The sequence below is a fragment of the Heterodontus francisci genome, chromosome 31 (assembly GCF_036365525.1).
Source record: "Heterodontus francisci isolate sHetFra1 chromosome 31, sHetFra1.hap1, whole genome shotgun sequence".
In the NCBI taxonomy this organism is placed as follows: Eukaryota; Metazoa; Chordata; class Chondrichthyes; order Heterodontiformes; family Heterodontidae; genus Heterodontus; species Heterodontus francisci.
The window spans coordinates 59,522,783-59,550,061 of record NC_090401.1 but is presented as its reverse complement, the minus strand read 5'-3'; the positions used below and the strand labels follow the sequence as shown (position 1 = coordinate 59,550,061).

Sequence of the window (27,279 nt, the reverse complement as noted above, 5' to 3'; positions counted from 1 at the left end):
AGAGGTGAGAGACTGGCCAGGCTACCTGTCTGCAAGCAGCCAACTACAGCTGTTAAACAGCCCATTGTCAGGCCCCCAGGGGTGTTGTGCAGCAGTGTAGCTGCCTGGAGGCAGCTTCCTGGCAGCAGACCAGGTGGCCAACACTCCAGGCAGGCTTTGAGGCCTTCTCTGCCTGTCTGGCTTCAGCTGCAGGCTGCCCTGTGGAAGGGTTTTCCCCTCCACAATGGTGGCCTGGCAGCTGAGGGCACTTTTAATTAAGTTAGAGAAAGGTCAGCTCCATCCTGGTGACCCCTCTTAGCTGAAAGGACAGCCCTGCTGCTGCTTCAGTGCTGGAGGGCCTCCTATTCCAGCTTGCTGTCTTGAATCAGATGGTGGCCCTCTGGCCATTAATGGGCCAATTCTGTGAAAATCACATTTGGGTGACTGTTCCTCTCCCCCCATAGTCTGAGCTTCTGACTCCCATTTGTCTATGATGTCAGGCACCTGAAGCTTATGGGGAGGGGGAAATATCTTGCCCCATATCACTGGCAGCAATGGGTATAAAAGGGGATTCTTGCAACTGTATCCATTTGATTTTTCAAAATTCCCACATAATGTGCAGAAATCCTATAATTGACTCTTTTTTGTACTGAGTCTAAATGGCAGTGACTTTTTTCAGACTGCTGGATGTTTGTTGCTTAGGCAGTAGCTTCATAACCTTACCAGCAAGTTGAGAGACTGCAGGTTCCAGACACAGCAGCTTCGTTTATCACTACTGCTGAAATTACTCCAATTTGCTAGTTCACAATGGAAGTGAAATCCCGTAGCGATGTGGGATCTCCTTCTGTAGCTGTGCTAAGAGGCAGAAGATGGAAAACCAAGCTGAGTTGCAACAAAGCGCACTTTGTGGCAATGGGTTTTTCCTGCTGAATTGAAGGGTAAAGGTGCTTTTTTAGTGGTGCAAATGCTGCTCTGGGAGATAGGCAAAAGAAAACTTGGATGATTACATGAAGTTGATAGCATTTTTATTGTCTTTCAGATTGCTGTGACCTAAATAAGGCAGCAAATGTGAAAGATGATAACATTAACAGTGAAATAAAAATACTCTCTGCATCTGTGGCGAGAGGAACAGAGTTAACACTTTCAGGTTGATTGACCTTGCATTTCTAACTTTTCCCCCCCCCCCCCCAGTTCTGATGAAACTGATTTTAGGCAAGTACAGAAGCAGGGAAAGAACAGGAGGGAAGGTCTGTGATAGAGTGGAAGGCAGGAGAGATTAAATGACAGCAGGGATGATGGCCCACTACAATCTCCTTGTGCCTTGCACTGTGTAGAGAAAGAAAAGATGGGTCTAGAGAAGCTGTAAATGGTAATGGTTCTGCTATTATCAACAGCTGTTGCCTGGGGGGAAAATGGGGTTGGGTAGAGGTTGAGTCTAGAATGTTTTAAAATGCCTAATTGAAATGAGGTGCTGTTGCTGCAGTTCATTTGAGCAGTGTAGGGGTCAGAGTGGGAGCCCTTTGAATTGAAACTGGTCCTGGTGATGTGTATTGGGTGTATGGTTTTATTGAATGGGCTATACGCTGACTTTTTAATATTGGATCCATCTTCAACAATTGTCACTTTTACCTAATTGGAGTCGACCTCTATTAAACTAGCATCAGATAAATTGGCAAACCATTATGATCCAAAGTAGATTTCACTTTCAATAGGGGAGTAAGGAATCAAACACTAATAGGCTGGATATTAAGTGTTTCAATACTATTACTACCCATTAGATTCAAAAGTCATGCTTACTGTATGTTTTTTTTTAGAATGTGCAGAATTGAAGACATGTGAACATTGTATTGCTGGTGATGCTTCACTGAACCTAACAGACTGCATATGGGCACAATGTCAGTCAGGTAAATGCTTTCTACATAATTTAACAAGTGTGGAGCAATCTAGGGAGAAGTCTTTATAGGAGGACTACTTTTTCCATATTCCCCCTCCAAGATGGAAAAATAATAAACCTTTCTGTTGAACTTGACCAGTTTTAAATTTTATTCTGTATGTGCAGTAAATTATTTTTGGAGCCCTCATTAGGACTTTGTACATTCCATCAGGAGCTAATGGCAGCCTTTGTGTGTTTACCAAGTAAATGCAATGTAAAATACTCACTATTGTGGTTGAAAATATTGTATTTGATATTTCTGTGGCCTCCTGACTACCAATATTCATTTATCACCCTTCCAAATTTGACCATGTCAGCAAAACCAATATTGTGCCACATAATTTGCTATTGCTGTGTTTTTAATGTGAAGGATGCTCTATAGGAAAATACTTCCCTCTTTGCTTGTATCACCCAAATATCAGACAAACATTACTTGTTTCAAGAGAACTCTTTATATTGATGCCTCTCTGTGGGGTGACTCAATGTCTTGGCTCAGGTGGATTCTTGAGATGACCTCAGCTGTTGGCTCCTGCTCTCAGAATAGAAATTAACATTTCTTCATTTCTAGATACTGCTCTTGAACTGTCGGTCATCCTTTTTTAATTCCCCATTGGCCAAGTATATGTGGGACTAGCTGGTGTGGAATTGGAGAATTATTTATCTTTGGATTGACATTTGGAAACAAAAGATGTTACTGTCAATTGATGAGAATGTTAGAACATCAGCCAATATTAAAAAAAAAAAATTATTTTACTAGGTTTGTCTTTTGTTTTGATTTTTGCTGAATTGAATGTTTGCTTCTAACGCAATACTTTAAAGTGTCTTTTATTCTTAGTGGGTTCTATTTCCCCTGCTGCCTTTCCATCTTTGGACCCACATAGATTGAATGTTGTGCAATTGCCTTCCATTGGAATGATTAAATGTTTGACTTTTTCACTAATTTTCAGATAACGATAGATTTATTTCTTCTGTCCTTACCTCCAAACATTTTCTTTCTCTCCTCTTAGTCACACCCCCCCAGCCCCAACCAACCCTCAATGACATTCTTGACTGCTGAAAGAAACATGTGCATTTAGATACCAATTTTCACAACCACTGAATGTCTTAAAGTCCTTTTTGAAGTGTTGTCGCTTTTGTAATGTCATCAACACAGCAGCCAGTTTGTACACCGAAAGCTCCCACAAACAGCAGTATGATAACCAGATGCTGTTTTTAATGTTGGTTGACTAATAAATATTGGTGGTAGCACAAGTGAGAACTCCCTGCTTTTCAAGATTGTGTTATGAGATCTTTAATAACCACCTGAGGGGGAAAATAGGGGCTTGCTTTAATATCTCATCCAGAAGACAGCACTTCTTGACAGTACAGTACTGCCTTGATTTCTGCGCTCCAGTCTTGGAATGGGACTTTGGAACCTTACTGAGTTGGGACTGCTACCAACTGACATTGCAAAGTAAATTTTATTTTGTTACAACTCTAGTTCCAGGCACCGCACCTTTTTTAAAAGGTTATATTGGCCTTGGAGGAAGTACAGTGTATTACTGGACTAATAACCAGCACTGAAGGGAGATTAAACTAAGGTTGCAATCCTTAGAATTTAGAAGGTTAAATGGTGATTTGATTGAAGTTTAAGATGTTAAGGGGGAACAGAGAGGGTAGTTAGATAAATTGTTAATTGAGGAATGTAGGACTAGGGATTTATAAATAAATAAAGCCAGACCTCCTTTTAGGAGTGAAGTTAAGAAAACTGTTCTACACTCTAAGGGTGGTAGAAGTTTGGAACTCGTCACAAATGACAATTGATGCTAGATCAATTAATTTTATTTTTTCTCTACTAACCAAAGGTATTAAGGGATCTGGGGCAAAGGTAGCTATACAGAGTTGGGCAACAGATCAGCCATGATCTCATTGGGGAACAAACTTGAGGGCTAAATGGCCACCTGTTCCCATTTCCACTCACTGAGGTGAGGAACTCCAACCAGTTCTGACTGGTGGATCTTGTTCCTGAGTATGTGACCTACTAGCTGAAGAGTGGTCTTGGCAACTCATGTTGCACGTTACCTAGGTAGGTAACTTAAATATTTAATAGAACATGGTGTGAGTAATAGTGTAAAATCAGGTTCCAATTTTAGTTTAGTACAGTGCTGAATTTGCAAAATAGCTGAGTACAGTAAGGCACTTATTTTCTAACTGGCTAACTGTTGTAGCATAAAGCTTGCCAGCCATGCTATCTGATCAATTCATTAGTTCCTAGCTCCTCCGTTCATCAGTTTAAATGTGCAACTGTGAACCATTAAAATCAGATGCCAGTGTGCTACTCTTCACTTTTTTGCCAAATAGGGGGGGGGGGGGGGGAAATGGCCACTGTTCAGCGACCCAACAAAAACTTGGGTTCAGTAGGAGGAAAAGAAAGCTGTTTTCATTTTTCTGTAATTGTAATATCTGTTAAAGTGCATGTTTAGTTTAACTTAACTAGCAATTTTTGGATTTAAAGCTATAAAATTTCCATTTGCTGTCACTGAAATGACAGACTGAGCTGTACTTTTCTGCTGGTTGCTGAGATACATTAATGTTGTGTTGCTTAGCTTTCCAGCACCTGCTCACTTTGTTTTAAAATCTGATGGCAGCATTATCAAATAAGTTGATATACAGTCCTTTTAATTTAAACCTGCTGTTGAAAATGAAACTATGGGTTTAGTTGTGAAATTTTAGTTTTTTTGGTTAACACGCTTTTGGTTTAGTTTTCGTTAACTAATCATCAAAAACCACACAAGCTGTAGGTTTGGAAGGATATGTTTCAGCTAGAGTCGACTCCCATGGCAGCACAGTTTTTTTTTAAGCATGGCCTTCAAAAATGGAGCGATGTTGAATTATTTAGTATGATCTAGTACCTCTGTCAGTACCAGCAGACAGATCTGTTTGTTACATAGAGGGAAAAGCCATTTCATGTCATGGTGTTTTTTTTCTGTCATTAAAAAATGATCTGGCTGGTTGGAAATCTCAAACTGATGAAAATACACAGGTCTGTTAGCATCTTTAGAACAATTAATGGCTCATCTGCTAACTTAAGAAATGAGGCATACAAGCTCAATATAATCAGGAAGAGGGAAGGAAAATGCATTCTTAAAATACATTAACAGCCAAACACCAGAGGAATAGTGTGTGGAATGATGTTATAGATCATTCCATGAAGGAATAAACAGAAGCAGTTTAAAAAAAAAAGTGTGTAAAGAGCTAAAGCAGTAGGTCAGGGGAAATGTAAGAAATTGGAATAAATGAAAGCATGGGGATCAGGTTCAGAAAATGATAGATACTGAAAATCTGAAGTTACCAAAGCCAACACAAGGTGGCAGGCTGCCTGGGAGAAGGTAATCTTGAAGCTTGCACTGGGTGCGGCTGGAGGGCACAGTGTGAAGGGACTTTGGTAAGTGGTATAGAATGCAGAATAATGTCAAGATGAGGTTAAGGGCACTTGACCTGAATGCACGCAGCATGATTTTAGATGATTTTAAAGGCACAAATAGAAGTAAATAGGTATGATTTAATTGACAGTACGGAAACGTGGCTACAGGGTGACCAAGACTGGGAATTGAATATTCAAGGATATTACACATTTAGGAAGGACAGGAAAAAAGAGGTGGTGCTGCACTGATCAGGGATGGCATCAGTACATTAGTAAGGGAGGATCTCCGATAGGAAGAACAAAATGTGGAATCTGTTTGGAGCTAAGACAGCAAGGGGCTGTTGACAAACCTGTTGAAGTTTTTGAGGATGTTACTAACAGTATTGATTAAAGGGCAGTCGGTGGATGTAGTATACTTGGATTTTCCGAAGGCTTTTGATAAACTCCCCCACAGGAGGTTAGTTAACAAAATTAAACAACATTGGATAGGAGGGAATATACTGGCATGGATTAAGGATTAGTTAACAGGCAGAAAACAGCAGGAATAAATGGGTAATTCTTGCATTGCAGGCTTGTCTAGTGGGGTACTGCAAGGATCGGTACTTGGGGGGGGGGGGGGGGCCTCAGAGTCCACTGACTCCCCTTTATCAATTCTGTTAGTAACATCCTCAAACTCCAACAGGTTCATCAAACATGATTTCCCATTCATAAATCCATGTTGACTATGCCTAATCAGATCATTATTATCCAAGTGTCCATTTACCACATCCTTAGAATAGATTCTTACACTTTCCCTACAACTGATTTGGATGTGGGAACCAAATGTAAGATTTCCAAGTTTGGGGATGACACAAAATTAGATGGGAATGTGCTGAGGAAGGTGCAAAGTAGCTTCAAGGAAATTTGGACAGACTTGGTGAGTGGGCAAAAATGTGGCAGATGGAATATAATGTGAAAAAATGTGAAGTTGTCCACTTTGGTAGGAGGAACAGATTTGCAGAATATTTCTTAAATGGTAAGCAATTAGAAAATGTAGATGCACAAAGGGACCTGGGTGTCATTGTCAATAAGTCACGAAGCTAACATGCAGGTGCAGCAAGCAATTAAGAAAGCTAGTGGTATGTTGGCCTTTATCACAAGAGGATTTGAGTACAGGAGTAGTGAAGTCTTGCTTCAATTGTACAGAACCTTGGTTAGACTGCAGCTGGAGTACTGTGTGCAGTTTTGGTCTCCTTACCTTAGGAAGGATATTTATTGCCACAGAGGGAGTGTAATGAAGGCTTACCAGACTTGTTCCCAGGATGGTGGGACTGTCCTGTGAAGAGAGATTGGGGAAAATGGGCCTGTATTCTCTAGAATTTTGATGTATGTGAGGTGATCTCATTGAAACCTACAAAATACTGAAGGGGATAGACAGGGTAAATGCAGCTAAGATGTTTCCCCTGGCTGGGGAGTCTAGAACCAGGGGACATGATTTCAAAATAAGGGGGAAGTCACTTAAGACTGAGAAATTTCTTTACTCAGAAGGTTGTCAATCTTTGGAATTCTCTATCCCAGAGGGCTGTGGAAGCTCAGTCATTGAGTGTGTTTAAAGTAGAGATTGGTATTTAGAAATCTGTCAATGACCTAAAGGATATAGGGATCTTCTTTGGCCTCCTTGTCTTGAGAGACAATGGGTAAGTGCCTGGAGTGGCTATAAAGGCCAATTCTAGAGTGACAGGCTCTTCCACAGGTGCTGCAGATAAAATTGGTTGTCAGGGCTGTTACAGTTGGCTCTCCCCTTGCACTTCTGTCTTTTTTCCTGCCAACTGCTAAGTCTCTTCGACTCGCCACTCTTTAGCCCTGCCTTTATGGCTGTCCGCCAGCTCTGGCGATCGCTGGCAACTGACTCCCACTACTTGTGGTCAATGTCACAGGACTTCATGTCGCATTTGCAGACATCTTTAAAAACAGGGACATGGACGACCGGTGGGTCTGATGCCAGTGATGAGCTCGCTGTACAATGTGTTCTTGGGGAACCTGCCATCTTCCATGCGGCTCACATGGCCAAGCCATCTCAGGCGCCGCTGGCTTATTGGGGTGTATATGCTGGGGAGGTTGGCCACCTCGGAAATACAGTCCTGCCACCTGATGCCAAGGATTCTCCGGAGGCAGCCAAGATGGAATGAATTGAGACGTCGCTCTTGGCTGACATACGTTGTCCAGGCCTCGCTGCCGTAGAGCAAGGTACTGAGGACACAGGCTTGATACACTTGGACTTTTGTGTTTCGTGTCCGTGCGCCATTTTCCCACACTCTCTTGGCCAGTCTGGACATAGCAGAGGAAGCCTTTCCCATGCGCTTGTTTAATTCTGCATCGAGAGACTGATGATAGTTGAGCCTAGGTAGGTGAACTCTTGAACCACTTCCAGAGTGTGATCGCTGATATTGATAGATGGGGCATTTCTGATGTCCTGCCCCATGATGTTCGTTTTCTTGAGGCTGATGGTTAGGCCAAATTCATTGCAGGCAGCCGCAAACCTGTCGATGAGTCTCTGCAGACACTCTTCAGTGTGAGATGTTAATGCAGCATTGTCAGCAAAGTGGAGTTCCCTGATGAGGACTTTCCGTACTTTGGTCTCCGCTTTTAGACTGGCAAGGTTGAACAACCTGCCACTTGATCTTGTGTGGAGGAAAATTCCTTCTTCAGAGGACTTGAATGCATATGAGAGCAGCAGGGAGAAGAAGATCCCAAACAGTGTAGGTGCGAGAACACAGCCCTGTTTCACGCCACTCAGGATAGGAAAGGGGTCTGATGAGGCGCCGCTATGCTGAATTGTGCCTTTCATATTGTCATGGAATGAGGTGATATTTAGTAGCTTTGGTGGGCATCCAATCTTTTCTAGTATTCTGAAGCGACCACTTCTGACTAGGTCAAAGGCTTTGGTGAGATCAATGAAGGCAATGTAGAGGGGCATCTGTTGTTCACGGCATTTCTCCTGTAGCTGGCAAAGGGAGAACAGCATGTCAATGGTGGATCTCCGCTCGAAAGCCACACTGCCTCAGGATAAAGGGATATAGAGATAGCATGGGGAAAAGGCATTCAAGTGGATGATCAGCTATGATCGTTTTGAATGGCAGAGCAGGCCTGATGGGCCGAATGGCCTACGCCTATTCATTTGGACTGGTGTAGGAGGCTGATGACAGTCAGTGGGGTTCAACAAACTAGCCATTGGTAGCTCGGGCTCACACTTGGAGAAAGAACAGGGGTGTTCAGCAAAGCAGGCACCTCTTCCCCACTGCAGAAGAGACTGATGAGGTTAGATGAGAAATTACATGGAAGGAGTGTCTGGAGCCCTGGATAATGTTTTTGGAGAGAAGAATGGGCAGATGTTTCTCCTGTTTTTAAGGGATTTAATTGAAGATGGCCTTTTCATAGAACTTCACTCACTGGCAATTTTTTTTCCAGCTTATTCTCTATTGGGACAAGAATACAAACCGTGCTTGTAGGGTGAATAACATACCATATTAATGGTATTGGATGACTTTTTGTTGACTTTTCAGCTGTTCAAATAGTCATTTAAATTGCTGGTAATTCAATCTATTTGCTTTTGCCAAAATCTAAAATATTTATGCTGCTCATTGTGACTTTGTTTGTTTGTTCTAAATCTGGTGTGTTCTGATTGCTCTGTGAAATCGCTTGAAGCCCACCAATGGCAGCTGTATTTTTGTATCTTACCTACAGATGCCTGCTCTGAGTGAGCATCAACTAACTGCTTGAGCCAGTATTTAAGCTGAACTATTAAGTGCGGTAAAAGCAAAATACTGCAGATGCTGGAAATCTGAAATAAAAATAAGAAATGCTAGAAAGACTCCACAGGTCTGGCAGCATCTGTGGAGAGAAGCAGAGCTAACGTTTCATGTCAGTTCTGATGAAGGGTCACTGACCTGAAACATTAACTCCTGTTTCTCTATCCACAGATGCTGCCAGACCTGCTGAGTCTTTCTAGCATTTCTTGTTTTTATTTTATTTATGTGAGGTATTTATTGGACTTTCTCCATTCCTTGTGTTCCAATTTTTCACCCTGTAAATTGCTCAAACAAGTATTGTTGACTTGTTAAACATTCTCACCAGGGCTGAAATGTATTTGAGCCTTTTCAAATTTTGCAAATGGACTTTAGCAGCATTTCAAATTATTTCATTTATGCCTTGGTGCCACTAGGATTTGTGCTGTTGCTTTGTGTGGGATAAGATGCTGACTGTTTTGGGATGAATTGTATTTCCTTTCTGATCATTTTTATTTTACTAACTCCAGCTGAAATTCTAGTTTGCTTACACAAATTTTATGTTCATTACAGTAACATAAAGGTATAAGACATGGTAAAGACTGGAAAGTTACTTTTGAGTAAAACTGCTCACTATTGCATGATCCTAGTAACTAAGAAGGTGTAGCAATTTCTTGGCCATTATGAATTTGTAGTTCTATTTAGTACAGAAATACAAATCAATTGTATATAATGGTTATGTGCAGTGTTGATTTTGTGTGTTTATATATCCCTTCCCTGTGTTCAACTAAACACCCAAAGTGATTTTATTGTGTATGGAACTGTTTGTGTGCTCAAAGGATATTTTTCAGTGAAATAGCAAAAAAAAAATCCTAATTATACAAATTTTCAAATGCACATTCTTGGTACATTTAGAGTCTCTGCTAAGATCTGTCACTCAGTGGTCTTCTGGATATTGGTCATGTTGAGATTGAACCTCCAGCCAGCTGAAGCAAGCAATTTAAACTGATGGGTCGACCTGGGATTTGAACATATGACCACCTCCAGGGGCAAGCATGGGTACAGTAAGGCAGAGAACTTGTCCATCTGATCAATTGAAGGGAAGGGTCTCCAAGTGATGAGCCCAAGGTAAAATATCCCAGCAGGTCAGGCAGCTCCTGTGGAGCGAGACTGGAGTCAACATATCAAGTTGATGGCCTTTCATTGGAGTGAGGATAAGTTAGAAATATTTTTTAGCAAATGAAAGGGGGAGGGTGGGATAACAAAAGGGAAGGCCTGTGATTAAATGACAGAGTTGGTGCAGAGCCAAAAGGAATGTAAATGGGACAAGTAAATGAACAAAAGATGTCTAGAGGTGCAAATGGCAGAATGAACAGCTGCCATCCAAAAGCAAAACACTAAAACCTTAACCTAAGAAAAAGGAAACCATATGGGGTGTAAGATTATGGTCTGAAATGTTTGTTTGATCCAAGTCCAATGGCTGTGAAGTGTCTAATCGAAAGATGAGGTGCTTGTGCTGAGCTTCATTGGAACAGTGTAGGAGGCTGAGGATCGTGGGGGGTGGTCAGTGAGAATAAGATGGGGAATTAGTGACATTTGACTGGAAGCTTGGCCGTGCAAGCACACTGAAGGGTTCTGCCAAGTGGTCATACAATCTACACTTGGTCTTCCTGATGAGGAGCAGAGAGCACTGCATCTTTTATTTTGGAACTTTGCAACCTTCCAGACGCAGCAATTTCAGACTATAATCTCTGCCCCAGTTTTGTTCATTTTTTTTTTTTTTGCTTTTGGACAGTGGCTGTTCATTTCTGCCATTCACCTAGATGAATTTTTTTGTTGTTTCTCTCATTATCACTCTTGGCCCTGCACCACCAACTCCTGACATTTTAACCTCCTCTGTCTCCTGCCTCCCAACCTCCATTACAAACCTTCCTTCTCCCCCACCCCACCCCTGGCCACACTTGCTTAAAACCTATTGCATTTCTAACCTTTCCAGTTCAAAGGTCAACAATCTCCTGCACAAATGATCTCCAGGATATGGGAAGTATCTTGGATCTCCCACATAACACAGGAGGTGTACTCTCTAGGTTGAAGCACCCCTGCCATTCCTTTATTTATTAGTTGACCCTTTGCTACTGCTTAAAAAAAAACTTACCAATACTACAACACCTTTAGAATTATGAATAAAACCTTACTAGTACTGAAATCCTACTAAAAATCAATACAGTTCACTAGTTAAAATAAACCTTACTCAATAATACTTACCAGCTACTCACTTGTTCCTCATTTTAATTAAGTCTGCCAGTTGAGATGCTGTAACCCAGCTATTTACTGATGTTCCCAGTGTGCAGCAATTACTCACCAACCAATTAACTTGCAGCTTTCCTGTGAAGTCACTGTTCACTTTGTTTTCAAACTCTGGTGCACCTGGTCTCTTCCGCTGCTCTCCTGGAAGTTAAGCGCTCCAGGCCACGATCCTTGCTGTATTTATCAGCTCTCCGCTCAGTGTTCTTCCTGTAGCTTCGCTGCTCTCCTGGAAGGTCATTAACGTGAAGGTCCAGTTAAGTTTCTAATCAATGGTAACACTCTTGTTGGAGATGGTCATTGCCTAGTACTTGTATGACATGAATGTTACTTGCCACTTATTCAGCATGCAAGCGTGGGCTGTTTTTAGCATTTGAGGAATTGCAAATGGAACTGAACATTGTGCAATCACCAGTGAACATCCTTACTTCTGACCTTGTCTTATGGAGGGAAGGTCATGATGCAGCTGAAGATGGTTGGGCTTAGGACACTACCCTGAGGACCTCCTGTCTCCTACAGTGATGTCCTGAGGCTGAGATGTTTAGCTCCAACAGCCACAACCATCTTCCTTTTTTGTACGAAGTGCCTCCAACCAATAGATAGTTTTCTTCACCCGCCCCCACCATTTCCCATCAACTTTAATTTTGCTAGGATTGCCTGGATTAGATTTTCAGTGTTTTGTTTTAATTTGTATTTTAAAACTGAATGCAGTCTGTGCTCAGGAGAAATCAGATGGCTCACATATTTTGTGGTTTTATGCCATATGATTATACATGGATAGCCCACTTGATTGACACACCATCCACAAACATTCACTCCCTCCACCACTGATGCACAGTAGCAGCAGTGTGTACCATCTACAAGATGCACTGCAACAACACAAGGCTCCTTTAAACAGCACCTTCCAAACCCACGACCCCTACCAACTAGAAGGACAAGGACAGCAAATGCATGGGAACACCACCACCTGCAAGTTCCCCTCCAAGTCACACACCATCCTGACTTGGAACTATATCGCCGTTCCTTCACTGTTGCTGGGTCAAAATCCTGGAACTCCCTTCCTAACAGCACTGTGGGTGTACCTACCCCAAATGGACTGCAGCGGTTCAAGAAGGCAGCTCACCACTACCTTCTCGACGGCAGTTGGATGGGCAATAAATGCTGGCCTGGCCAGTGATGCCCACATCCATGAATGAATAAAAAAAAAAAAATGTAATGTTTGCAATTTTCAAGCTAATTCCTATGAACAGAAAAGGAACCAAATATACTTCATTCTCTCTGCTTCCATGAACTAGCCTGCAGTTCCAGTGAACTAAAACTTTATCTTGTAAACCTTTGCAAATTATCTGAAGGAACAGGGCCACAGGAACAGTGAACCTCTCGTATCATTAGTGAATGCACAACATGGAATTAAGTGTATTCTCTAAATCAGCAGAAGAATGTCTTGGCCGTTTAAACTTATTGCAGAAAACACAATTTATATAGTGGATAAGTTGGAAAATAACATTGCAATGTCAGAGGGATGGAAGTTATGCTATAGTTTTAATGAAGATTAGGTTGGACCACATCTGGAGTCCTAAACTCAGTTGGGTGCTGCACCTCAGGAAGAATATATTGATTTGAGTGCAGATTACCAGAGTAATAATGGGGCTGAAAGGGTTAAATTGTGACAGATTGCATAGATTAAGTTTGTATTCCCATGAGTGTAGAAGATCTAAGTAGTGATCTAGTTGAGGTGTTTTAGATTAAGGGGCTTGATAAGGTAGAGAGAAACTACCTTCTCTATTGGGGGAGGCTAGAACAAGGGAGCATGACTTTAATGCCTCCTAGTGAAATTAGGGGTGATTATCGCACAGGATAATGGAAATCTAAATTCTGCTTCAAACCTGAGGCTGGGTCAATTTAAAAATTCAAAGTTCAGTTGTTTGGTTGAGGGTATTGAGAGTTTCAAGTACAGATCAGTCATGATCTAATTGACTAGTAAATAAGACTGGGGCTGAATGGCCTACTCCTGTTGCTAAATCCTTGGTTCTTTCCAGCATGCATGAAATGGAATTTTAATGAGGTACATTTATCTCTAAGCAGTCTTTCCCTCTACTGCAATGACTCAGACATAGTTTTTAAAGGAACATTCCCTTGCAGCTATCTCTAGTTGAGCACCTTGCTTATGTCTTGCAATAGCAGTTCTTCCCTAATTAAGCAAGTTTGTTTCAAGGCAACAAGGTTTTTAACTAATTTTATCTTTTCCTGGGAATGAAAATGAAGTGTTGCCAATTTTAACATCTGGGTGGATTACACAATTAGCCAGACCTATACTTTGACTTTCTATTGTAGAGAAAATTACTGGGTAGTCAAGCCACTTCTGCACTCCAAGCTACAGAAATAACTTACACCAGGAAAAAAAAAAGCTAGATGGGATTTTTGAAATTAACCCAAGGTATTTGCCTAGCTGAAATTTCATCTTGAATATATAAGGATGAAATTCAAATTGTTGGTTTAGTGTTTGATCAGGGTTTGATTGTATCAGTCTGTCCACTTATCTGTATTCACTTTGGTTAAGCCTATGGGTGAGGCTGCAGAATCAAGTGAAACTAAAGACATAGCTAGAAGCTTCTACAGAAAACTGGCTGCTATGTGAAGACGTGCTGAAATTGTCCAATTTTTTTTATCATCTTTGGCCTCATCTTGAGCGACAATGGGTAAGCGCCTGGAGGCGGTCAGTGGTGTGTGGAGCAGCGCCTGGAGTGGCTATAAAGGCCAATTCTGGAGTGACTGGCTCTTCCACAGGTGCTGCAGAAAAATTTGATTGTCGGGGCTGTTACACAGTTGGCTCTTCCCTTGCGCCTCTGTCTTTTTTCCTGTCAACTGCTAAGTCTGTCCGACTCGCCACACTTTAGCCCCGCCTTTATGGCTGCCCGCCAGCTCTGGCAAACGCTGGCAACTGACTCCCACGACTTGTGATCAATGTAACAGGATTTCATGTCGCATTTGCAGACGTCTTTAAAGCGGAGACATGGACGGCCGATGGGTCTGATACCAGTGGCGAGCTCGCTGTACAATGTGTCTTTGGGGATCCTGCCATCTTCCATGCGGCTCACATGGCCAAGCCACCTCAAGCGCCGCTGACTCAGTAGTGTGTATAAACTGGGGTTGATGGCCGGCTCGAGGGCTTCTGTGTTGGAGATACAGTCCTTCCACCTGATGCCAAGTATTCTCCGGAGGCAGCGAAGATGAAATGAATTGAGACATCGCTCTTGGCTGACATACGTTGTCCAGGCCTTGCTGCCATAGAGCAAGGTACGGAGGACATAGGCTTGATACACTCTGACTTTTGTGTTCCGTGTCAGTGTGCCATTTTCCCACACTCTCTTGGCCAGTCTGAACATAGCAGTGGAAGCCTTTCCCATGCGCTTGTTGATTTCTGCATCTAGAGCCAGGTTACTGGTGATAGTTGAGCCTAGGTAGGTGAACTCTTGAACCACTTCCAGAGCGTAGTCGCTAATATGGATGGATGGAGCATTTCTGACGTCCTGCCCCATGATCATTTTCTTGAGGCTGATGGTTAGGCCAAATTCATTGCAGGCAGCTGCAAACTTGTCGATGAGACTCTGCAGGCACTCTTCAGTGTGAGATGTTAAAGCAGCATCGTCAGCAAAGAGGAGTTCCCTGATGAGGACTTTCCATACTTTGGACTTCGCTCTTAGACGGGCAAGGTTGAACAACCTGCCCCCTGATCTTGTGTGGAGGAAAATTCCTTCTTCAGAGGACTTGAACGCATGTGAAAGCAGTAGGGAGAAGAAAATCCCAAAAAGTGTGGGTGTGAGAACACAGCCCTGTGATGTAAATAAACTAGTTGGTGATTTAACACACGTGGTATCTGCATTACTGAGAGAAATCCGATATCAAAACTAAATCCACTAGCCCAGCATAAACATAACGGTGTAAAATGAAGAATAACATTGCCAAAATCAAGTTATGGTCTGTTATATCTGCATCCAAAGTGCTGCCAGATTGGATAGGGTGACTTTGTTCTGCTTGGCTGCCTGGTGCCCCCACCAACCCCCTCATCGCTTCAATCAGCATAGTTTATAAGGGTCCTGTGCCAGTATAAGACCCTTCTGAGATATTGGTGTGTGGTAGCATTTGATTCATTCATCCTCAAGTCTGTTCAACAAATCGTGGCAAGCACACAGCAGTAGTATTAAAAGGATCCTTACCTCCATCTAAGATGGGTCTCTGGTTTGTCTTTGTAGGTTTCTGGCTTGCTCTTGGAGCAATTTTTCTGGCGTCTTTGTTTTAAAGTCTTGGAGGGGCTGCAAGCTTTGGGAGGATATGCTGAAGCAAAATCTAGGATGGATATTTTGCTTCATTTGCCTTTTGGGTTGGGATGTGGAGGACATCAAGGAAAATGAGCCTGTATTCTCTGGGGTTTAGAACAATGGGGTCATCTTTCCCCCAAAAAGAGGGCTTGCTTGACAGGGTAGATGTTGCTATTTTTCCCCTGGCTAAAGAGTCTAGAATTAGGGGTCATAATCTCAGGTTCAGGGTTGGCCATTTAAGCAGTAAGAAATTTCATCAGTAATGAATCATTCTGAATTCCAATGTTCAGTCATTGAATATATTCAAGACTGAGCAATACATTTTTGGTCATTTGCCTTAACCCCTTCCTACCTTGGAGTAGATATAGATCAGCCATGATCTAATTGAAGTAGAGTAAGCTTTAGGGGATGTTTGGCCTACTAATGAGTGTGTAGGAAGCCTTAAACCATATTGGTTTTCAGTAAGTGCATCTCTTCCAAGAAGAGAGGAGCAGTGTAACTGGTATCTTTGCTTCAGGGCGGTACTTGTTGAGTTAGATGATAACAGCAACTGGACCCTAACATTCAGACATGAGTGATATTGCTGCAGCTATTAGCTTCATCGATGAAAGCCTTGGAATTGTCCTAGAAGGAAGAACAAGGAAGAGATGAAATGAGCTTCAGAGAAACATCCAGGCCCAGCAGTGCTTCCTAAGTTCTAGGGAAACAAATTGCTCTAAATTTAAAGATCTGAAGGCATCGGAGTACAGAAAAGATTCATGAGTGGTTCCAAGGATGAGAAACTTCAGTTATGAAGATAAACTGGAGCAGTTGGCCCGCCTTTTCTTGGAGAGAAGGCTGAGAGGAGATTTGATAGTTTTTCAAAATCGTGGGTCTGGACAGAGTGAATTGGAGAACTGTTCCCACTCATGAAAGGATCGATCAAGAGTGCAGGTTTAGTGATTGGCAAAAGAGACATGAGGAAAAACTTCTTCATACAGCAAGTGGTTGGAATGCACTGAGTGGTGTAAGCAGTTTCAATTGTAGGAGGGGAAACTAAAATGACTGAAAAGGAAGAATGTGCAGAGTTACGGGGAGAAGGTGAAGGAAATGGCATTAAGCAAATTATTCACTCAGCTGGTGTGGATACGATGGGCTGAATGGCCTCCTGCGCTGTAACAATTCTGATTGTTTACTTGAATTCCATGTCTTCCTAATGTACCAACAGCCCCCACCATCTCTCAAAGCCATGACACCCACCAAACGACTGCTTTCAAATAGCAAGCCTTCATGGACGTTGCACTTTACAAACACTAACTAGGAGCAGAAGTAGGCCATTCAGCCCCTCTAGCCTGCTCCACCATTCATTAAGATCATGGCTGATGTTTGTCTCTCATTCCACACTCCCCTCTATCCCTGATAACCTTTAATTCCCTAACAACAATCTATCTACATCTGCCTTTAAAAATATCAATGACCCTGCCTCCACTACCTTCTGAGGCAGTGTTCCAAAGTTACACAACCCTGAAAGATTTCTTCTCATCTCTCTCCTAAAAGGGCAATCCCTAATTCCAAAACAGTGCCCCCTAGTTCTGGGCTCACCCATAAGAGGAAACATTCTTTCCACATCCACCTTGTCCAGGATCTTATAAACTTCAATCAAGTCTCCCCTCACTCTTCTAAACTCCAGTGAAAACCAGCCCAGTCTGTCCAACGTTTCCTCATAAGACAACCCGCTCATTCCAGGTATCAATCTAGTAAACCTCCAATGTATTTGCATCCTCTTTTTTTTTAAGTAAGGAAACCAAAACTGCACACTATTCAAGATGTGGTCCCACCAATGCCCTGTATAACTCGAGCATAACATCCTTACTTATTTTCTTCATAAAGGATAGCATTCCATGAGCCTCCTTTATTACTTGCTGTACCTGCATACTAACATTTTGTGACTCATGCGCTAGAACACCTAGATCCCTCTGCAGTTCAGCATTCTGCTGTCGTTCTGTTTAAGTAATACTCTGCTCTTTTTAATTCTTCCTGCCAACGTGAACAACTTCTCGTTTTCCCACATTATATTCCATATGCCAGACTTTTGAGTGGGTGGGCAATCTATCAGTCTGCAAGCTCCTTATATCCTTTTCACAACATACTTGCCCACCTTTTTGTCATTTGCAAATATAGCTACCCTGCCATCACTCCCCTCATCTAAGTCATTGATCTAAATTGTAAAAACTTGAGGCCCCAGCACAGACCCCTGTGGGACTCTGCTAGTCACACGCTGCCGATCAGAAGGACCTATTTATATGTACTGTTTTCTGGCAGCTAGCCAGTCTTTTTATCCATGCTAAAGTTACCCCCTACACCATGAGCTCCGACTGTGCACAATAACCTTTTTTATGTGGCACATTGTCAAATGCTTTCTGGAAATCAAAGTCCAGTTTATCAATGGACTCTTCTTTATCCACAGCACATATTACTCCTTCAAAGAACTCAATAAATTGGTTAAACATGATTTCCCTTTCACAAAAAGCTAGTTGTCTGGCACCAACATGAGACCAGTTTGAGGGGCTTGTAGGAAGCAGACATGCTACCTTTTCCTCTTGAATATATCTATACTCATATGGTCTTTGAGCAATCTGTGCACTGCATGTGAACAGTGGAGGAATGGTGTGACATGCCCCCCCCAATCCCTTCCTTTTTGAAAACCAGAGTTGTTGTCGGACTCCAGAGCTCCCATCAGATGACCATTCTAGGCTCGAGGTATTCTGCATACTCTGCTCCGCTGCTGAATTTTGGTGTAGGGCCTAATGAGGTTTCTAATCCTGTTTCCTTAAGACATTCAAAGGGCCCCCACCACCTTTTGCGGTTCCCACCACTGTCTCAAAGATGGCAGAATGAAATGCATTCTTCTGTTGTGGTTAAGCACTTCTATCGTCCGTTCACCTACTGGAAAAATAGGTGTACACTTCTGTGATTCTCTTTACTTTTGTGGGGAGGGGGGAAAAGAGAATGACATGTTTTTAAAAACAGAAAATGGAACAAACCTTACATAGGTGATGGCAACCCCTAAAGTACTTTCAAAACATGAAAACTGCTTAATGCATCTTAGGGTGTTTATAGTAGGGGAGGGAGTAATTTTAATACTTAGAAATAAGGTAATTCAGTTTATAGTTTTACATAAAGCCTGGATCAAAGGAGTACAATCTCGTTGACCACCTTACCTGCATTCATCTGTAATAGGGTGTCACTTATTTCCTGAAAGTCTTGTGCACAGAGGGAGAGGGAGCAACATTCTGCACAATTATGGGGCTTTCTATGGTGATTTGGCCAGTGTGCGTGCAAGAAGTTGTAGTTTCTCCATCACTGTGAAGGGAAAAGATCGTATGTTGACATTCTGATGTACAATGTCACCAAACCCGGGGGTGATCCTATTGCAGCAAGATTACTAGGCCTAATAAAACCAGCAGCAACCAGAATTTGTCTGGCAAACCTGTCCTTGTGTTAAGTGACCTCCAGCTGTAAGAGTGGGCAGACAGCACTATTTAAAAATAGAAGAGAGTTTTTAGGCTACCATGATGCAGCTCCTCTTTTGGACAGCACAGAAGGTGGCCATTTGGCCAAGAGCAATCAATTGGTCCCACTCCACTTTTATAAACCCCATATCTCTGCCATTTCTCTCTTCAATTCCCCCCCCCCCCCCCCCCCCCAAAGTATTTATTCACTTCCCTATTTTGAAGGCTTTTGTTGAATCTGACACCACTCAATCAGGAAGTGCATTCCAAATCCAAACCACTCGGTACACTTTTTTAAAGTTTCAGTCGTTTCTACCAATCACCTTAAATCCCTTTAAGTGTAACCAACAGTCTGAAGATTTTTAGATGCTTTACCGCAAACTGTTGGTCTAGAAAATGTTACGGTGTGGAGTGCAAAGCCTGGATTCTGATTGCACTTGACCATTGATGTCCCCAGTAAGCACTCGCTGCTTGTCAACATACTGATGACACTAATGACGACTGGGCAACTCTCAACCTCCATAAATTTGCCCAGGCATGCGCCATGGAGAGGTCACTCCATAGTTGTGCGCGTATCCATTGTCTCTCGAGATAAGGAGGCCCAAAAGAAAAGAAAAGAAAGAAGAAATGATGTGCACCTCATGAGCTAATCGTTTTTTGCCACAGTCACAACTTGATCTGTTTTTGCAGTTTTAATGGTGCTAATGCTTGGTTAGTGCGGGCTCTTGACAGTTTATCTATTTACCATCCTTTCTGTAGCTTTCCAGTAGAGAAGTGCTGGATGGGTCATAAGATCTATACTGAGCAAAAAAAAAAACAAATTGTTTCCTGCCTGTTTACATGTTTTTAAATTGAAGAGTTGATTCTGAAATGTAATTCCTGTGAAACAGATCTCTTTTAAAATAAATGCAGGGAACTGTAATTTTTGGGACCAGAGACCTTTTTTGATGCAAGAGTTCAACAGCTGGAAAACTTTGAATCTTGCTGTATCACCAGTTTCTAGTAACTGGTTACTGTACTGTAAGTGTTTACAATATGTAAAATGATGCCTTGCTTGCTTGTAACAAATCAGCATTGTCGACCTAATGCAGTTGCAGTAACATCACCTTGCATGTAATCCAATCTTCAGATTGGTTAGTTATCCTACTGTATCACATGACTGTTGCCAAGTAACCAAGAGTACTGAATGCACTAAAATTTTTAGTAGACTCCATGGGACATTTACCTGACTAAAAATAAGTCTGTAGACTCATAAACATAGGAATGTACAGGACTCGTTTCTGGGATAAGCACTAATCACCTTTAGTGCCTGTGTACATGGTTTGAAGCCAGCACCACAGATGAAGCTTAACAAAAAAAGTATTGTATTTATAGTGCCTTTCACAAACTCAGGACATCCCAAGTTCTTTACACCAATGAAGTACTTAAGTCTATTCACTGTTGTAATGTCGGAAATGCTGCAGCCAATTTGTGCACAGCATCTCCACCAATAACAATGTGATAATGACCAGAATCTGTGTGATGTGGAATATCTATCCTTCAACAGGACATGGGGAGAACTCCCCTGCTCTTCAAAATAGTGCCATGGGATCTTTAAGTCTACCTGAAGAGGGTACGTGGTGCCTAGGTTTACTGTCTCCTCCAGGACTACAGTACTGCACTGTCGGAAGTGCTGAGTCAGCCTAGAGTTTTGCATTCAAATTCTGGAGCGGGACTCGAACTGACAAACTTCTTACTTGGGCAGGAGTGCTACCAGCTGAGCCACACCAACACCTAAAGTATCAATGGTTAGCCATTTCTGTCTTGGGTAGACATGTTACAAATTACCTGTATGCAGATTAGTAACTGGAAAAAGTGAACTTTTTTGAGAATTGCCTTCATTTGAAAATCTTGACTTGCAATTTCATTTTTAATTTCAAAAAACAATAGCTTCCTCTTCCTGTCCCTCTACTTTTTTGTCAATTTGTAATCTTTAACCATGCTCTAGAAATCTCCACACAATGCTTAGTGTTAACTGAAATTTCATGTCTGAAAGATCTTTTTGTAAATCTGATTCTTGATCTAATGGGCTTTACAGTTAGTATGCATAATAAACAGGCAAGCCATTGTTCAACTATGTAATTTACATTACATCCATGCTTATAAGCTTTGCTTACAGATGTTGCCGGTTAACATTTCTCTAATTGTAGCAGGAGCAACTAAAAATGGCTTGTGCAGAAGATTTTTAGTTGCTAACTATTTGCTCTTCCACAGCAGCAAGAGTTTTTAGTGTTTTTATAACATTTTTATAGTGGCCCAAATTTTGCATTAAGAATAAGTTGGGCTATAAGTGCTCAGTTATTAAATAAATCCAGCATCCACCTGTGCCGTTAAACACTGAAATTGGAAGTTACTGTCGGATTTTTGCTTTTTCTCCAAATTTCGCTGCACTGGCACCCTGCCAAGAGTCTCTGCGTTGAAACACGAGGGCATGAAGTTGCAGTACTTGCCCACTATGCACATTAATGAAAGTGTAATTAAATTTTTAATGGTGTGATAAGTCTTAATTGCTGCCAAATAACAGCACTGAAAATTAACTTATTTAAAAAAAAAAGTGTAGAGTCTCATTCCTTCACATTTTTAATTACTGTTGGAGATTTTATTAATTTTTCTTTGCACTCTTCTAATTAGAGACAGATCTGAGGATTGTCGAGCTGGAGGAAGTAATAAAGATATGGAGGGGAATTAGAGATGAGGATAGAGGATTTGAAAACCAGGATGAGAATTTTAAAATCAATGTTGGCTCCCAGTTGAGCCATGCACCTCAGTGAGCAGAAGTGATGGGTGAAGAGAACCCTGGTGTGAGTTAAGATATGGGCAGTGGAGTATTGGCGAAAATGGTCTGCTAGCTAGAAGAGCATTGGAATAGTCAAGTCTAGAGGTAACAGGCACGGATGAATGTGTCAGCAGCAGGTGGGGTGGAGTCAGAATGTTAAAGGTGGATGTAAGGATTGGTGCTGCTGATTCCCTTTTTTGAGTGTGGATCTTGCTCAGCTGGCTGACCAGTATAAAACACTCACTTGCTGACTTTTTTTTTTAAGATCCCTTCCAGGCCAGTTTCACTTTTCTGCTTAAATTTTCAGGCGACATCTTGGGTAGCACTTAAACAGGGGTGTCACATCTCGCCCGATTTTGTAAATTTTAAATATCTGGAATGGTTAACTTTTATTTTTCTGCATCAATGAGGAGAGTGGGTGGGGTAGTTGGAAGAGAAGAGGTGGCTAATAGGCAGGATACACTAATTGAGCTTTTTTTGATTAAGCAGTGTAACAGATTGCCTCTTGTCTTCACAGATGAACGCTACTAGGAACTGTATCTTGGGCGGGGAATTGTTTTTGTAACAACTTAAACCTTTAACATCAGCTTTGAAGTATTGAACATACTTCCTGTTTGTTCATTCTGGAAAAATCGCTGTTTTTTGGAGCAGTTATTTCAAAGTTCCTATATGTTTTAAGGGACATCGTTTTGTATCTGGGATTAAGTAGCACCACAAGACAGTAAAACTGGTCTCCCTTTTCCAGAAACCATGTGTATCTCTAAGACATCTGATAATCTCACAGACTGCAATATACACAATGAGTCTTCGATGTGTAAAGGTAAGAAAAACAATACTACTTTTACACAGCATGCGATGTGCATCACTAATGCTAGTCCCAGAAAGGTGGATCTCCCAAGCTAACTGGCACATTTTCTGCCAAAAAAATTCTGGAACGATGCCTGCTGTCCACTTTTTTTTTTTTTTTAAAGTGATTTTCTGTGGGAATACTGCATAGAAGAGTGCTTTGCTCAGACTAGCCCTAAAAGTCATCACATTCACTTTGGATTCTGGTTGGCTAGAGTGTAGAATAGGGATGTGTCCTGGTTTTGCACATCAAATGATTTATTTTAGTACTAGTGAGAAATGTCTGATACTGAAATTGAACATGGGTATGAATTCTCAATTCTGAGCCATTGGGTAGCTGTGGAGTTTTACCAGTCTTTTGAAGGAAACTAATAGGGCTGGAGTTTAGTCAGTGGTGGTGTTTACTGACTGCACAGAGGGGGAAAACAAACTTGGTTTATTGGCTGCAGCAGGGTCTAGTGTTGGGAGACATGCAAGGTCTTCAGTGTGGCACATTGACAGCAAAACCAAGTCCGCTAGTGACGTTGCAAACTGAAGACATGCCCCTTGAGGTCAGTCTTCAGCTCAAAGGCAGGTGGGTATTTTATTGACTTTAACTATTTAAAGTTATACTTTTTAAAGTTTGAAAATACAATTTTGAAAAACTGGGAGACTGAGACTGAGAAACTGAGACACGCTCACATGGCCTAGAGAGAGAAACAAGGGTTGAGACACAAAGATTACAGCCCCCAGTCTGTCTGGTCTCCCCTCTGCTTAATGCCTTCACTCAGGTTCTGGGAGCCTCCTCTCTCTCACAGCCTCCTTTAAACAAATTTGCAGCTATATGCTGCTAAAAATTGCCCTGGAAAAGGTCTGACTGTAGACTTGGATGGGGAGCAGCTGCAAATTGCAAGACCAGAAGGACAGTGGTGTGCAGCATCTGGCAGCAGTTACACTATGTGCTGCAAGAAGGTATGTGATGATCTCATTGTCCAGCTCTTTCAGTGAACCATGCATTTGGACACTTTGTAAATATGTAAAATAGAAAAAATCAGAACAGCTGTTTAACTTGTCCATTTTTTTTTTGGAGAGAATTCTATATTTAGTTTACTCTGCTAATTCTTTGTGTACACAATGAAGGATTAAGAGTGAAATAGTTTTGAGTATTTCAATGTTTGAGCTATCTGGGATACAATTTCAGGGTGGTTCTCCTGATTTCCCACAGTTAGCTATTCTTTCTTGGGGTTTCTACTGTTATTTCCCCAGGGTGTGTGCCAAATTTCCAAGGTTAGAGAAGAAACCCTCCAATTCTAATTCTAAACCCTGATTTTAAACTTTTGAGTATGTTTAGGGTGGACAAGAGACCCCTGCAGAGTTGACTGGCAGGGAAGAGGATCAAAAGAAGAGTTAACGTGACCTGACCACCTCAATGTCAAACACCACATGATGGGAGTGGACAGTCAAAAACTTCCTGGATTATTACTCGCCCTGCAATGGCTGTTCCCAAAAGGGACCAGATCATTTTCCCAGTCTGCAGTTAGACTTTGCTCAAATTAACAGACATCTTAATTGAAGAGGTTCAACACATCCCCTCACCTGTGTCCCATTTATTTAAAAATAAAATGCACTGAGACCCTGTTACACCTAAATCAGCCCTAACTCCTTGCATTTATAAAAAAAAAAATTGTTCATGGGATGTGGGCATCACTGGCTATGCCAGCATTTACTGCCCATCCTTAATTGCCCTTGAGATGGTGGTGTGAGCTGCCTACATGAACCACTAGTCCTTGGGCTGTAGTTACACCCACAGTGATGAGTAGAGTGCCAGGATTTTGACCCAGTGACAGTGAAGGAACAACTATATAGTTCCAAGTCAAGATTGTGTGGCTTGGGGAACTTGCAGGTGGTGGTCCCATGCATCTGCTGCCCTTGTCCTTCAAGGTGGAAGAGGTTGTGGGTTTGGAAGGTGCTGTCGAAGGAGCCTTGGTACATTGCTGCAATGTATCTTGTAAATGGTACACACTTGTACCGCTGTGCATTGGTGAAGGTGGTGGATGGGGTGCCAATCAAGAAGGCTGCTTTGTCCTGGATGGTCTCTAGCTTCGAGTGTTGGAGCTGCACCCATCCAGGCAAATGGACAGTATTCCATCACATTCATGACTTTTGTAGATGGACAGATTGCTAGGTGTTTATTATAGACCCCCAGATAGTCAGTGGGAAATTGAGCAAATATGTGCGCAATTTGCAGAGGTGTGTAAAAATAATAGGGTAATTATGTTAGGTGATTTCAACTTTCCCAACATTAATTGGGATAGTCATCGTGTTAAGCGCTTAGATGGAGTGGAGTTCTTAAAATGTATACAGGAGAACTTTTTAGCTCAATATGTAGAGGATCCAACAAGGGAGGGTGCAGTGCTGGACCCAATTCTGGGGAATGAAGCCGGACAGGTGGTTGATGTGTTGGTGGGGGAGCATTTTTGTGATAGCGACCACAACATGGTACAATTTAAGCTGGTTATGGAGAAAGAAATCGACAAGTTGCAAAAAAAGGTTTTGGATCGGGGGAAAGCAAATTTTACTAAAATATGACTGGATTTGGCCAAAGTAGACTGGAAAGTGTTACTTGTCAGGAAATCTACAGAAGAGCAGTGGGGGGCATTCAAAAAGGAAATGGGGAGGGTACAGGCCCAACATGTTCCCTCTAGGGTAATAGGTAGGAGCAACAAGCCCAGAGAACCATGGATGACTAGAAACATTCAGGGTATGATGAGAAGAAAAAGAGAGGCTTTTAGCAAATACAAGGAGAGCAAATCAATGGAATCATTAGTGGAGTTCAGAAAGTGTAGGATGGAGCTTAAGAAAGCAATTAGGAGAGCAAAGAGGGGATATGAAAGCTCTGGCTGGTAAAAGTAGGGAAAATCCCAAGATATTCTATAAGTATATCAATGGGAAGAGGATAACCAGGGAAAGAGTAGGGACCAAGGGGGAAACTTGTGGGTGGAGCCAGAGGACATTGGTAGGGTGTTGAATGAATACTTCACATCTGTCTTCACCCAAGAGAAAAAGGATGTAGATATGGAACTTGGAGACTGAGGCTCATGAGCAAATTGTCATAGGGAGTGACAAGGTTTTGGAAGGCTTAAAAGTGGACAAATCTCCAGGTTGGGATGATTTGTGTCCCGGGATGCTATGGGAGGCGAGGGTGGAGATTGCTCTGACCCTAATTTTTAATTCCTCTCTGGCCACGGGGGAGGTGCCAGAGGACTGGAACAGCTAATGTGGTCCCACTATTTGAGAGGTTGTAGAGATAAGCCAGGGAACTACAGACCAGTGAGTCTCTCGTCCGTGGTAGGGAAACTATTGGTGAAAATTCTGAAGGAGAGAATCTATCGCCACTTTTTAAAAAAAAAATTTATTTAGAGATACAGCACTGAAACAGGCCCTTCGGCCCACCGAGTCTGTGCTGACCAAAAACCACCCATTTATACTAACCCTACTGTAATCCCCTATTCCCTACCACCTACCTACACTAGGGGCAATTTACAATGGCCAATTTACCTATCACCTACAAGTCTTTGGCAGGAGGAAACCGGAGCACCCAGCGAAAACCCACACTGTCACAGGGAGAACTTGCAAACTCCGCACAGGCAGTACCCAGAATTGAACCCGGGTCCCTGGAGCTGTGAGGCTGTGGTGCTAACCACTGCGCCACTGTAAAATTCGATTTAGGAATGGTCAGCATGTCTTTGCCAGAGGGAGGTCATGCCTAACAAATTTGACTTTAACTTTGAGCATGTGATCAGGTGTGTAGATGAGGGTAGTGCAGTTGATGTAGTTTACATGGATTTCAGTAAAGCCTTTGACAAGGTCCCACATGGGAGACTTATCAAGAAAGCAAATGCACATGGGATACAGGGTAACTTGATAAGGTGGATTCGAAATTAGCTTCTCTGTAGGAGACAGTGATGACAGATGGCTGTTTTAGTGACTGGAAGCCAGTGTCCAGTGGCGTACCATGGATCTGTACTGGGTCCTCTATTTGTCATTTATATAAACGACATAGATGACTATGTGGGGGATAGGATCAGTAAGTTCGCGGATGACAAAGATTGGCCGAGTGGTTAACAGTGAGGTGGAGTGTCTTAGGTTACAGGAAGATATAGACTGGATGGTCAAATGGGCAGAAAAGTGGCAGATGGAATTTAACGCTGAAAAGTGAGATGATAGACTTTGGAATGTGACAGGGAAGTATTCAATGAATGGCCTGACACTGGGAAGTTCCGAGGAATAAAGGGACCTTGGTGTCTTTGTCCATAGATCTCTGAAGGCAGAAGGGCAGGCTAATAGGGTGGTGAAAAAGGCATATGGGACACTTGCCTTTATTAATCGAGGCATAGATTACAAAAGCAGGGAGGTCATGTTGGAGTTGTAGAGAACTTTGGTAAG

At 42.1% G+C, this 27,279-nt stretch overlaps 1 protein-coding gene across 5 annotated transcripts in view; it reads left to right on the top strand.

Moving 5' to 3' along the window:
* cd164l2 (CD164 sialomucin-like 2) overlaps positions 1 to 27,279 on the top strand; it is a 113,834-nt gene that overhangs the window by 8,063 nt on the left and 78,492 nt on the right. For all 5 annotated transcript variants that reach the window (XR_010968922.1, XR_010968921.1, XR_010968920.1 and 2 more), the window contains exons 2-3: positions 1,794 to 1,883; positions 22,754 to 22,828. Coding sequence is in view for 2 of the 5 variants with exons in the window: in XM_068011714.1 (XP_067867815.1) it covers positions 1,794 to 1,883; positions 22,754 to 22,828 (165 nt within the window). In the remaining 3 variants the exon portion in view is untranslated. The remainder of the gene's footprint in view (positions 1 to 1,793; positions 1,884 to 22,753; positions 22,829 to 27,279) is intronic.